General features: G+C 40.0%; 1 protein-coding gene across 1 annotated transcript; it reads left to right on the top strand.

Moving 5' to 3' along the window:
* The first annotated feature begins 6677 nt into the window (after nucleotides 1-6677).
* Nucleotides 6678-11816, top strand: LOC139411960 (LIM/homeobox protein Lhx6-like). The gene is made up of 8 exons (XM_071158728.1): nucleotides 6678-6840; nucleotides 8089-8271; nucleotides 8509-8630; nucleotides 9509-9729; nucleotides 10089-10189; nucleotides 10413-10508; nucleotides 10679-10859; nucleotides 11081-11816. Exons 1-8 carry the CDS (start codon nucleotides 6763-6765, stop codon nucleotides 11161-11163), a joined length of 1065 nt encoding a protein of 354 aa, XP_071014829.1. The 5' UTR covers nucleotides 6678-6762; the 3' UTR covers nucleotides 11164-11816.
* Nucleotides 11817-12836: the final 1020 nt, after the last annotated feature.

Here is a 12836-nt window from a genome sequence, read left to right as displayed (position 1 = left end):
CTTAAACACTCCTCTTCTTCCTGTCCAACCGTGTGAATTCCCTCTGGTTGTTCAGAGTGCAGGACTGGCAAGCCTCGGTCAGCTCTCCTTGAAAGTGCTAGATTTTACACACTGAGTTGTTAGGATCAACAGGAGGAGCAGGATATTGCAGCCGGCATTAAACCAAGCACACAATGGCCTCCTGCGCAAGTAATCTCCACGTTGAGCCGATTTGATCTGACAATTTAAACACTTGAACTCAAAGACGTTCTGTTTTGAAGGGATTGCTCAGTGCCAGGGTGTGTTCTGGACATGCTGCACGTGGACCCAAGGGGGTTTCCTTTTGATTAGGGGCTTATTTAACTGTGAATTGCTCAGGTCACTGTAGGTGAGTGCAAGTAGTCGGATGTAAACAATTTTCCACCTGGAGGTAGTTACCTGATTGTGTAAGTAGCTGACCCCTGACACCAGCCCCACTCCATACAAATATGGGGCTGGTGTTGGGGCTGGGCCTAGGGCTGTGGCTGGGACTATGGCTGGTCAAGGACTGGGGCTGGTAATGCTTATCTAGGGCAGTATTTCTACAATAGAATAAATGTGTTACCACAGCATTTGACAGTCATTCAGACAATCAGTCACCTGGATGCCTGCACAATGACCATACACCTGCACAGGACCCTTGCAAATAGTGGAAAATATATTACCATGTTTACAGACCTCTAACAGCTTGTATATTTTCATCCTGCAGAGAAAAAGCATTAACTCTCCTCTCTGCTCAGCTCCAACCTATGTGCTGCCTCCTAGTAGTAAACACAGAGGCATACTGTAATGCACTTGATAAATATCAACCGAAATAAAGCAATCAGCTGCAAGCAATTTGCATGTCTGTGTTGGAGCCAGCGGCGGGTGATTTTCTCTGCTGTCATCCATCATGGGCTCCCAGCTCGGGCCAAGATACACAATGCCCTTCAATTGCAGTCATATGGAGCCCAAATGCAGAAAAACCCACCAGTTCTACTAGTCTGTACTTCAAATAAACTTGTGTTTAATGTATTTTTGTCCACTTACAGTACAACAATGCTTCAGAGAGAGAGTTGGTGTAATGTTAGGACCCTAATCTGCCGCATGCAGGACCCTAATTTTATTTGAAGAGTAGCTCCAGACCAGTGTTACAGTAAACTCCTCATGGGGATTTTTCAACAGCCCACATCAACGGCCCACCACAATTCAATATGATAAGATATGCAACAGTATCCATTCATCATTTATAAAAAATCATTTTCATGTAGCCTGATTTTCAGTAAAATAAGGAGGTCAGGAGTCCCCGCACTAAGCCAAAATTATAGAAAAATCGGAAGGCTATATGACCTGTGGTGCTTACCCCAAAAAGTCTCAAAAAAGGGTCCGGCTGAAATATATAGAATTCAATCAATGTAAAGTAAGAAAAAACTAACTTTAATTTTTTGCTCTACAATAACTGACCAATGGAAATATGAATATAATCCAACCGCCAACACCCGTTTGTTCAGCCATCATTTTTATCCGTTTGTCATATGGTGAAACAAGTCCACAGTGGCAGTGGTGCTACAGAGACAAGATAAGGTCCCAGCATTGCGTTTGGGCTTCGTTGCCTCCTTCCCCAAACACTTTCTTTCAGCGAACATGCCAAGCAGAGCATCTGTCATTCTGTCACTTGGCTTTAGGCTGTGTGTGTGTGTGTGTGTGTTTAAATTCAAGTCACATGCACATGCACAGGATGCGCATGGTGTACACATCCCAATCAAATGCTTACTTGGAGGATCCCTCTCGACAATGTAACAACAATAAGAAATAAAACAAAATAAAAATAAAGATAATGTAATTAAATAGAATACACATTTTGCATAAGTATAAACACAAGAAGGAACTCTACAATTGTACAGTACAATATTTACATTTGAAGAGCAAAGGGTTTAAATTGTGCAGTATTTAGCAATAATAAATAAAAGTCTAGTAGCAGCAGTCGTGATGTGTGTGTAGCATGAATGTATATGTGTGGGTGTGAGTGAGTGAGTGAGTGAGTGAGTGAGTGAGTGAGTGAGTGAGTGAGTGAGTGAGTGAGTGAGTGTGCATGTGTGCTAGAGGTGCGGAGAGTCAGTGCAAATGATCAGTCCACTCTTACAAAAAAGTCCTACAGGAATCTTGCAGAAATTTGACCCTTTGTGAAGGAATTGTGCAAGTGTCCTGCAGGATTCACAAGTATGAATTTAGAAAATCCTAGAAGACCATGTCAATTCCTGCAGGAATCCTGCAGGACCGAAACCTTCAGGATTGTGATATTCCTGTAGAATATGGCAATTCCTGCAGGACCAAGTACATTACAGCACGAATCCTGCAGGACAGAATCCTGCAGGGTATTGATATTCCTGCAGAATATGGCAATTCCTGCAGGACCAATTCCATTACGAATCCTGCAGAATTTAGATATTTCTAGGGCCATATCGGATAGTCAAACTGCTGAATGAGGAGATAAAATGTGTGGAGGTGAATGCACATCATTTTGTATATAGCTAGCTAGTATTTTTATTTAAAAAAACATATTTTTAACCAGTGCTGTAAAGTGCTTAAGTAAAACAAATACTTTAAAGTATCTGTACTTAACTTTACTATTTATATTTTTGACAACTTTTACTTTACTTCACTACATTCCTAATGAAAATAATGTACTTTTTATTCCACACATTTTCCTTGACACCCAAAAGTACTCATTACATTTTGAATGCTTAGCAGAACAGAAAATGGTCCAAATCACACACTTATCAAGAGAACACCCCATGTCATCTCTACTGCCTCTGATCTGGTGGACTCACTAAACACAAATGCTTAGTTTGTAAATGAAGTCTGAGTGTTGGAGTGTGCCCTTGGCTATCCGTAAAAATATATACAGTATATAATGTATATATTTTTTAATTCATACTTTTTTACTTTTGATAGGCAAGTATATTTTTGCAATTACATTTACTTTTGATACTTAAGTATATTTAAAAGCCACATACTTTTAGACTACTCAAGTAGTATTTTACTGGGCGACTTTCACTTTTACTTGAGTCATTTACTTTTACTGAAGTATGACAATTGTGTACTTTTTCCACAACTGTATTTAACTCTCCTTTACAATTTACTGGCTGCTAGCTAGCTTTGATTAAAAAAAAAAATGTTTTAAAAGCTTTTGTTTCTATGGAAAGTGACAAATGAGGTCCCTTTTGCTACTGTATGTCTCTAGTACTTTTGTCACAAGTTAGGCTATCATTTTTAAGTGTTTTGAAAATTCAATTTTTAGAATAGGTTTCCTTTACTACTACAGTATATAATTGGTACTATTTTGTCACTGTTTTTCATGTAACAAACACACAGATGTATTTAGTTATATTCTGAACTCTGCCCCACTCATCTCTCTCCTCCCGAGCATATAAACAACAGAAGGCAGCACTGAGCAGCCATGCAGGCGAAGGTAACACAGTTTCAGCCTCTCATTTCTCCCTTTAAAATGGAGCCTAACACACACGCATACTCACAGATGTTGTTGGTGTACCAGCCATATTAAAACAAACTATCACCAAGTTTACAATTGGAGACATCTCTTTCCCTCCTTCACACCAATACACATAAGTTGTTCATTTGACATTACCATTACTCTCACTCTTATTACAAAATATGCTTTTACCATATTTATTCAAAATCTCATATTTCCTTTCTCCTAGGAATCATATTTTATGCAGTGCTGGTGAAATGGACAATCAAACATGTTCACTGTTGCTGCATTGAATAAAAAAATTGCCATGCAATCTGATACCTTGTGCTTTCTGTCCATTCATTTGAAAGAATGTGGATTATCCTACAGTAAATTCTCTCTGAAGGATGAGAAAGGGATCCTGCAGGTTGTCCTACAGGAAAATGGCCCTGAAAATCTTGTGGAATTCCCTGCAGGATTTTTACCTACAGGATCTCCCACTTGATTTTGGGGCCATTTTGCTGTAGGACAATTCCTGCAGGTAGGCCTTTGTGTGCATGCACAGCACGTCTGTAATCGACACCAACATGGGGAAAGCCTGCGGTACTCCAGGAACAGGGTTGCCTACCCTTGGACTAGAACATGTTGTTCACATTTACTTGTTTTCCACAATAGGACTCCTCCTTAATAATGATACTTTTCCTGCAAGCAATAGGTACACAAACAATGCCTTTAAATAACTCCTCCTTACCTTGTGCATGCATTCACACAGAGTGGACTACACGTGATCCATCGTCGACATACTGACCAATGGACTGTCCACTGGGGACTATTCAGTGGCAGTGATGGCTTCAACATGTGTTATGCAGGTTGTTGTTATTGAGGTTGTGGACAGAATGCTTATTGTCTGTGTAGAACATGGACAGATGTATTCTACCTACCGGAAAGGCAGGGCAACAGGAACACAGTCACATCGCTGCACCTCACCTCACCACTTCCACAGAACAACACAGGAAGCAGCAGGATGCCACAGGTGTCACCTCCCCGCCAGTGACCTTTCCTATTGTCTTAGGATACAACCAATCAAAACACACTTCATGATTTTGTTGAATTACAGTAAGTCCTTAGAGCAGAAGCTGAAGAAGCAAAGCCAAAGAAATTGATGCCGAACAGAATTACTATTAAACAGAGAAAAGAGTAATCTATTATTTTTTACTGTATTACAGTAGGATCATAGGTGACAGTAGTTTGAGTGCCTTAGTCCTTGTATTCCGGGGATTGTTCCAAGTAACATGGAGTATAAGGAGTGGAATGTTGCAGAGGCTGGTTCCCCTCCTAAGGTTACAGTATATTGTATGGTTATTCTACTTTATAATATAGAATGAGTGAAGGAGACCACAAAAGCCTGTTACTGACAATCCCATGGTGTTGCTGACAAGCCCATCCCACTGGGCACAAACTGGTTGAATCAATATTGTTTCCACATTGGACCAACGTGGAATAGATATTGAATTGACGTCTGTGCCATTACAGAATTGCATGGGAGGCTTGCCGGTGTCTGGGAAGTTTTTATTTTTTATTGAACCTTTATTTAACTAGGCAAGTCAGTTAAGAACACATTCTTATTTACAATGACGGCCAACACCGGCCAAGCCCGGACAACGCTGGGCAAATTGTGCGCAACCCTATGGGACTCCCAATCACGGCCGGTTGTGATACAGCCTGGATTCAAACCAGGGTGTCTGTAGTGACGCCTCTATCACTGAGATGCATTGCCTTAGACCGCTGCACCACTCGGGAGCCCCAGTGACACTCCCTTGAATTACAACTCCATGGGGAAACAGGCGGAAGACATTAATGTAACAAGCAGGACAATGTGGTTCCTCCAGTTCATACTTAATCACATTTGTTTTGGTGTCAGAACAATTAAGTAGGTCTACAATTCATCAATGGAAGTTCCTGAGACAATCCCAAAGTGTAACACGCAAGGAACACTCAATGTCCTCATAAAGACGTTGAATGCTGTTTGCAGTGTGTTCTCTCTACAAGAGAAAGAGGTGTGGCATGGTTTTATAGAGAGACATTCCATTATAGGATGCCTCCCATCAAAACACACACACACTTCTGAAATGTCCACTAATATTGAGATTTGTTGAATTTAAGAAACCAGTAAATGAACAAATAATTAGACCTAAATGTTTATTTTGATTGGCCAATTATTCATATTTGATCTCCTGTTACTATAAAACAGGGGCGGGCAACCGGGGTCCTGGAGTGCAGCAGGCACTTCATATTTTTGATTTAACCGACGTGGAAGACCAGGTGTGTTGAATTTAGGCAATCATTGAACTGATCGATTAGTTGTTGGTCAGGTGTGGTGCCTAGTTGGAAGAAAATTCTGCAGTACCTAAGGCACTCCAGGAGCAGGGTTGCCTACACCTGCTTTAAAAGTTTCAGTATCTCCAGTATGATCCAAAAAGTATGCATTCAGCTGATTCAAACCTCAAATCATCACAATTACTGCAGACAAAGTGAATGGGGTAGGAAACATAATTTAGTGCTCCTGTATTTGTGAATTTACCACAAATCTACTTTTTTCTAAGCCAAAAGTTTTCTATTTCACATAATAGTAGGCCTATTTATTTAATTGTAAGTATCATATTTATGCATGATCTCACATTTACTGTAGCACTTTGAAGCATCCATGTATAGTACTGGTAAACGAGATAGGCCTATTTTCATCATCTGCTGCACGCAACAACAATACAAAAAAATCTTAATTATGTTATTTATGCCCCCACCCCACCCACTCCTATTCCTCTCAAGGCAGACCGGAGTAACGTCCCTTTTGGAGAGGTGGAGAGGGCGAGTGCCTGAAGGACCAGTGATTGTCCGTCATCCCCTCAAGAGCTTTCTTGAATGGAAACCGGTCGCTGAATTTCTTGAACACCGTGCAGAGCACGCGGGATAGCCTCCCCAACTCAGCGCATGCCGATACATCGCAGGCCAGCGTCGATTTGGACTAATTTGCTGCTGGCTGCAGCTTCAACAATATATAGCGCAAAGGACTGTATCTTGGAAATAAACACCATCAGGGAGTGGCAGTAAAGCTAACGGTCATGGACAATTCAACCTACTTTTATGAATGTCCGTGCAAGGGGTTAAACGCTTTTTTGCTATTTTAATTTACATTTTCATGTGTAAAATTGTAATTCGCTACTAAACCCATTCCGGGACCCTAATTGGAAACCGCCTGCCTCTCACTTAGACTACAGTGTTAACGGGTCCCCTGCATGTACTGGAACAATGAAGTTCCATCTCCACTCCCGGAGGAGAATAAAGTCTTATTGGACAATGTTTTCGTTAAGCAGGTATGACATGACATCTAATTATCTGAGTATATGCAGTTTAGGCTATCGACTCACTGCAAGTGAAGACTTATGCTAATTGCTCGGCTGCGCTGCTCGTTGAATAGCCCAGCTGATTGCCTTTTTGTTTTCCACGTTCCAGCCTGTGTTTAATGATAATTATAAACACATTTCACAATTGTGCTAGCCTAATTTTGTTTAAACGAAGGACAAAATAGATTCTGAATTCCACCCAAAACCAGATTTCTGGCACTCTTTGAATACCGTTTTAATCACCAAGAGAGGCTCAAGTGGCCTATCATAAGGGAAGCCGAGACAATCACCCTCCTTTATGTTTCAAGATCAGCGGCAACTTACGTAGGCTACTATGAATAGTGCGATGTTCAATTGAGGCTCTTCAAATCTTAGTCTTGTGTTGAGAAATTCGATTTTCGATTACGGCTATTAAAATTAAAATATGCAATTATTCTGGTGGCGCGATGCCTTCTCTGATTGACAGTTGAAATTGACACTGGCTGCCTCTTATCCCGAGCATTTGAAGCCATCACTAATTGCAGGTAGTCCATCTTTTCAGTGCTTTCGATTGCAAGGGAACTATATGCGATTATTTAAGGAGGTAGTTTACGGGTTGTGCGTAAAAGAAAAAGATAAGTCCTAATTATAATTGCTTCAGCAAATGTAGCTTTTGTCGCCAGGATTTAAATGCAGTAGAAAGTGTTATTCATTGTTTTGGACTGGATATAGCTTGCAGTATGGGCTGGTAGGGATGCGTAATGCTCAGAGCAGAGCAGGGCGCAGAGCAGACTTTTGGCGCAGCTCCAGGCTTCATCTACACCGCTGTTACTCCACAAACAGAATAGCTTGATAATGGTGAGTTATTCCGACTTAAGACATTAATTATGTTATCTAATCAAAATAGGAACATCGACATAGTGTAAACTGATAATCGGAGTCTTGGCCGAACCTGGACTACCTGTTTTTCATTTCCCGACCCCATTTTCATAGTTTACTTTTGTGACAGGCCTTTTAAGTTTTGTTTTCAGTAGCAGGGTGTTGTTCTAAGCCCATTTCATTCGAAATCTGTGTTGCATTTAGGCTACTGCATACAATGCTTGTTTTCTTGTATCCTGTGAGTTTGTCATGTGCTGTGCCATGTGTCCTGCAATTTATACAAATCGAGAGGCCTTGTAGCCTACCTTGCATCCCTGGCGATATAAGATTATGACAAGAAAAATATATCCCAAACCTCAGTCTCACTCGGACGGGGAGTCTCACGCAGATGTAAAAGAAGAGGCTCCTCTCCTGCCCAGTCCTCCGGTAACACCGTCTATGTGCTCGCATCCGACCCTGGCCTCCCCGACGCCAGTTCAGTCCACGGGGAAAAAACAGTGTGCCAACTGCGGCACAGAGATCCAAGACAGATACCTACTGAAAGTGAGCATTATAATGCCTTTAGTTACACTGCTCAAATCAATAATAATTTAATATTGAATTTAAACCCTGTTTATTCCTCATGAATTGCATGCATATTTGCATAGTCTTTCACATTACTTCCATTTTATAGAATAAGTACGCCGAACAAAACATTATTATTATATGATTATTGTTGTTGTTATTATTATTGTTATTATTATCATCATTATTATAATGAGTGTTTATTTATCATTGCAGGTGAACAATTTGAATTGGCACGTGGGATGTCTGGAGTGTTCAGTCTGCAGAGTATCATTACGTCAGCACAATAGCTGCTACATCAAAAACAAAGAAATATTTTGCAAATTGGATTATTTCAGGTAGGGTAAGTTTTGCTATTTGTTTTCCTTAAAATGTATGTTCTATGTTTGGCACGAGGACGAATGTTCATAAACAATTGATTACTTATCATATCATCGTTATTATACATTTGACTAAAAATGCATTGTTATAAGGCAAGTGTTTCATTATGTCTTGGGGCAAGTAAACAGGATTGTACTGTTTTTTTCGTTGTAACTTCTAAATCATATAAATACAACTACAGGTTTTACGTTTGGTAAAGCAACAACAAATGCAAATCTTTTAACAAGGCTATTTGAATAAAAACCTAGACCATTTATAACATATCATGATGCATACTTTACGACCGATAAATAGTTTTTGTCACGTTATTTTTCTCTTCTTTCTATATATTTTAATTGTTGTCTTTAGTGATAATGTGGCGGACATTATCAACATTTTTACTCTCAACCATGATTCTTACAACTTTGAGATCACTAAATTTAGATTATTCGTTTTGTTGATCTTCATTTATCAGAGTATTATTCCCTCCTCAGACCGGGGCCATTGCTAAAACATTATGTCCTTTATCAAGGTCTGTTTTTCTCACTCACTCTATACTTGAAGCATGTCAAGTAAACGCGATTGTTATATTCTCATCATTATTCTATAATTAAATTGTTATTATGATCTTATTGCTGTTGCTTGTTATGGTTTTAATTAACAGAAGGATAAATAATATTTGACTAAAGTGAAATTCGTTTGGAAAACTGTAAGCAATGCTGTCTGTAATCTTTTACAATAAAATTACTTCTTTCTATCCCTGGCCTGCACAACATTTCAGGTGAAGACAAGTTTATTTTCATTAGGAGTAAAAGACTAGTGACAATTCCCCCTGCTCTTCTCTGTCTCACCACAGTAAGTTTGGCACCAAGTGTGGCCAGTGCAGGCGCCAGGTGTATGCCAGTGACTGGGTGCGGCGGGCACGGGGCAGTGTGTACCACCTGGCCTGCTTCGCCTGCTACTCCTGTAAGAGGCAGCTGTCCACAGGGGAGGAGTTTGGTCTGGTGGAGGGCAGGGTGCTATGTCGGGCCCACTACGACACCATGGTGGAGAACCTCCAGAGAGCGGCTGAGAACGGTACGTGGTCAGACGGGTGTCACACACAATGTCAGGGAGTAGGGAGCCCAAATATGAGCCAAGGAAAGGGTACTGATTCCTAATACATTTTTGTGTGGGATGCATGCTGCCTCAGAATTTCATCAAGTAAATCGCCATGTATGGAATTTTCCAGGTAGGATTCATCCCTGAGTAAACTGTATTGGGGGAGAATTCAGACATAATTGGGGTCCTACGTTTCTTACTCTTAGGATTGTATGCTTTGATTGTCCAGCACCTGCACACATTACATGTGTAGCCTATTTCTCTTTCCGTTGTTTTATGAGACAAACAATATAACATCGTGTGGTGTTTATTTCCACCCTGTTCGTGTGATTTAGGGACGGGTCTCACTTTGGAGGGAGCCTTCCCCTCTGATCAGGATGGCCAACCCAAACCAGCCAAGAGAGCACGTACTTCCTTCAGCGCTGAGCAGCTACAGGTACTGCCGGTGTGTGTTTACATGTGTGAGTGAGTCTGTGAAAGTGTGCACAGTATTTGTATGACAGAGAGAGACTGAACAAAGACAGGATGAATGTTAGTTTTAGTTGTGCGTTCTACATCATTCAGATAAATGTGACTGACTGACTGAATTTGCTTGATTCAGTGAATATTCAGCTGCATTTGGAGCTTCATGACTGAGTTTGCTAGGTGTGTGTTCCCAGGTGATGCAGTCTCAGTTTAACCAAGACAACAACCCTGATGCCCAGACTCTACAGAAGCTGTCAGACATGACAGGACTGAGCAGACGGGTCATACAAGTATGTATGACAATATCAAACTAGTGGGTGTAAGGTTGTTAGACATTTAGGATTTAAAAAAATAATGTAATGAAATAAATAATATGATATAATAAAATCATTCATCTATACCAGATAACTTGTTGCATGAATCATTCAACGATCTTTAGTAACGTTCCATTTTCATATAGGTTTGGTTTCAAAACTGCAGAGCAAGACATAAAAAGCACCCTCCCCCCCAGCACAACGGTCACCTCCAGGGAGCCCCCCATCCCCACTCCAGAATCCCCCCCTCACTGCCAGACAACCTCTACTCCCCTTTTAGCAGTCCCGACAGACCACACCTGCTGGCTCTGCATGGATACATAGACAGTGAGTCGTTTTTTTTCATATCGATGGACAACACATGCATGTACATTTAGGTGACTTTGGTTCTAACATAATTCTATTTTTGTTAACGCCGTTCTTCGATGCAGATGATCAAAGATAGTTACTGACTATAATGTATTTCAATTCACATCGCATCATTTATAGTTCTTGTGTATTTAGTCTAATTGAGTAAAACAAATATATATATATCTTTCTGTGCACAGGTCATCCCTTCTCGATGCTGTCCGCCCCTAACCACCTCACCCACCCAGGCATGGCCTTACCACAGTTACCCATCAGTCGCTAACTAACACCCCTGAGACCAGCACTTCCCCCACAAACTTTATTTCTCACAGAACTTTCCATCCCGCAAAGTTGAGAACATTTCAACATTAGCCTCTCCCATTTTACTGTACAAGAGGACTGCTGCGGCTTCTTCCGCCTCCATGGTCTGCAGAGTTGGAAATATCACATTGTCAATTGGACGGACAGTTTTATAATGGCAGCTAGACTTTAGATCATCTGTGGAAAAACATCCCAGTCCAATATAAATATGATAATCATCAGGACCAGATTTGACCACCCATCCATTGACAGGGAATAAATTGGAACTCCGGGACCAGGATTAGGAACAGGAAGACTCATCCAACAGGAAATCTCCTTTCATTCATTGTGGATTATGATTTTTCATCATCTTATTCATCAACTGGTAGTACTAAAGGTATTTCATGTTTCAATTTCCATCGTCTTAAATAATACTTTTTTCTGTCACTCTGTCAGCTTGTTTTCCTGTATATAACCCTCCTATACATAGACTATTATTTATGTGTAAGGTGACGATGAAGACTCTTCTGACCTTGTGTGCTGAGAGAGTGTTGAGTGTTGTTATTTACTTGTTTCAGTTCAGTAAAATGGAAAGCTTATGTGTCGCTTTATTTATTAAAAAATATACTTCACCAAGAAGCACTTTTAAAAATGTTTTCAAATGAAATAAATAATTTATTGTAAATTGTAAATATTTTACTGATTTAATCAAATGTGCTTTAAAGGTTGTTGGAAAAAAATAAGTTGGGAAATAGAACATTACACATAACATTTATAGAAATAAAACTATTTGGTTTTACAAGGACCCAACAGGAAACATGAAGGATTTAAGTTCTATAATCGTGTGGAATAGGGAACATGCTGTGCGGAAGATAAAATACACAAAGTTGAACTAATTATTTCACTAACACACACACACACACACACACGTATGCATGCACACACACAAACACATTTATTTTTTACTAAATACTGCACAATTTAAACACTTTGCTATCCAAATATAAATATTGTACTGTAAATTGTTGAGCTCCTTCCTGTAGTTATACTTATGCATCTTTATTTTTGTATTATTTCTAATTGTTGTTGCATTTTCAGGAAGGAACCTGCAAGTAAGCATTTGATTGAACTGTGTACACCATGTGCATCCTGTGCATATGAGAAATAAACTTACACACACACACACACACACACACACACACAAACTCCCCCCTGATAGAAGCACCTTACACTCATTCAACAATAGTAAATCCATTTGGTTACCCAGTAAAGGCCAAGTACCCTTTGTAACCTGTATTTAACAGCAATATTCATAAGTATGTAATAATCATGCTACAGGTTTGAGGGTCCCCAATTTAGTCTCTGTGTTTAATGGCTGCAAAAATCAATCCGATGGCAATAACCATTTAAAACGCTTAACTGTGGATAGTATTGATCTAGCACTATGATTCATTCCATAAGACCTTTTTACTGTGATAATCTGAAGTTGTTGTATTAATTGACACCACTCAAGCTGCTGTTGTGGCAAGGAAGAGCATAATGAACTCTGAGGAAGATGTAGTCCTGACCGTTTCCTTTGTTAGGGATCCAAGTCAGTTATCTATTGTTAATACTAACTAAGCCTGAATTAATTCTCGCCTTTCCATTCTAATGCTC

Source organism: Oncorhynchus clarkii, chromosome 6 (assembly GCF_045791955.1).
Source record: "Oncorhynchus clarkii lewisi isolate Uvic-CL-2024 chromosome 6, UVic_Ocla_1.0, whole genome shotgun sequence".
Taxonomy (NCBI): domain Eukaryota; kingdom Metazoa; phylum Chordata; class Actinopteri; order Salmoniformes; family Salmonidae; genus Oncorhynchus; species Oncorhynchus clarkii.
The sequence above is the reverse complement of the archived record's forward strand: the minus strand, read 5'-3'. Positions and strand labels throughout refer to the sequence as shown.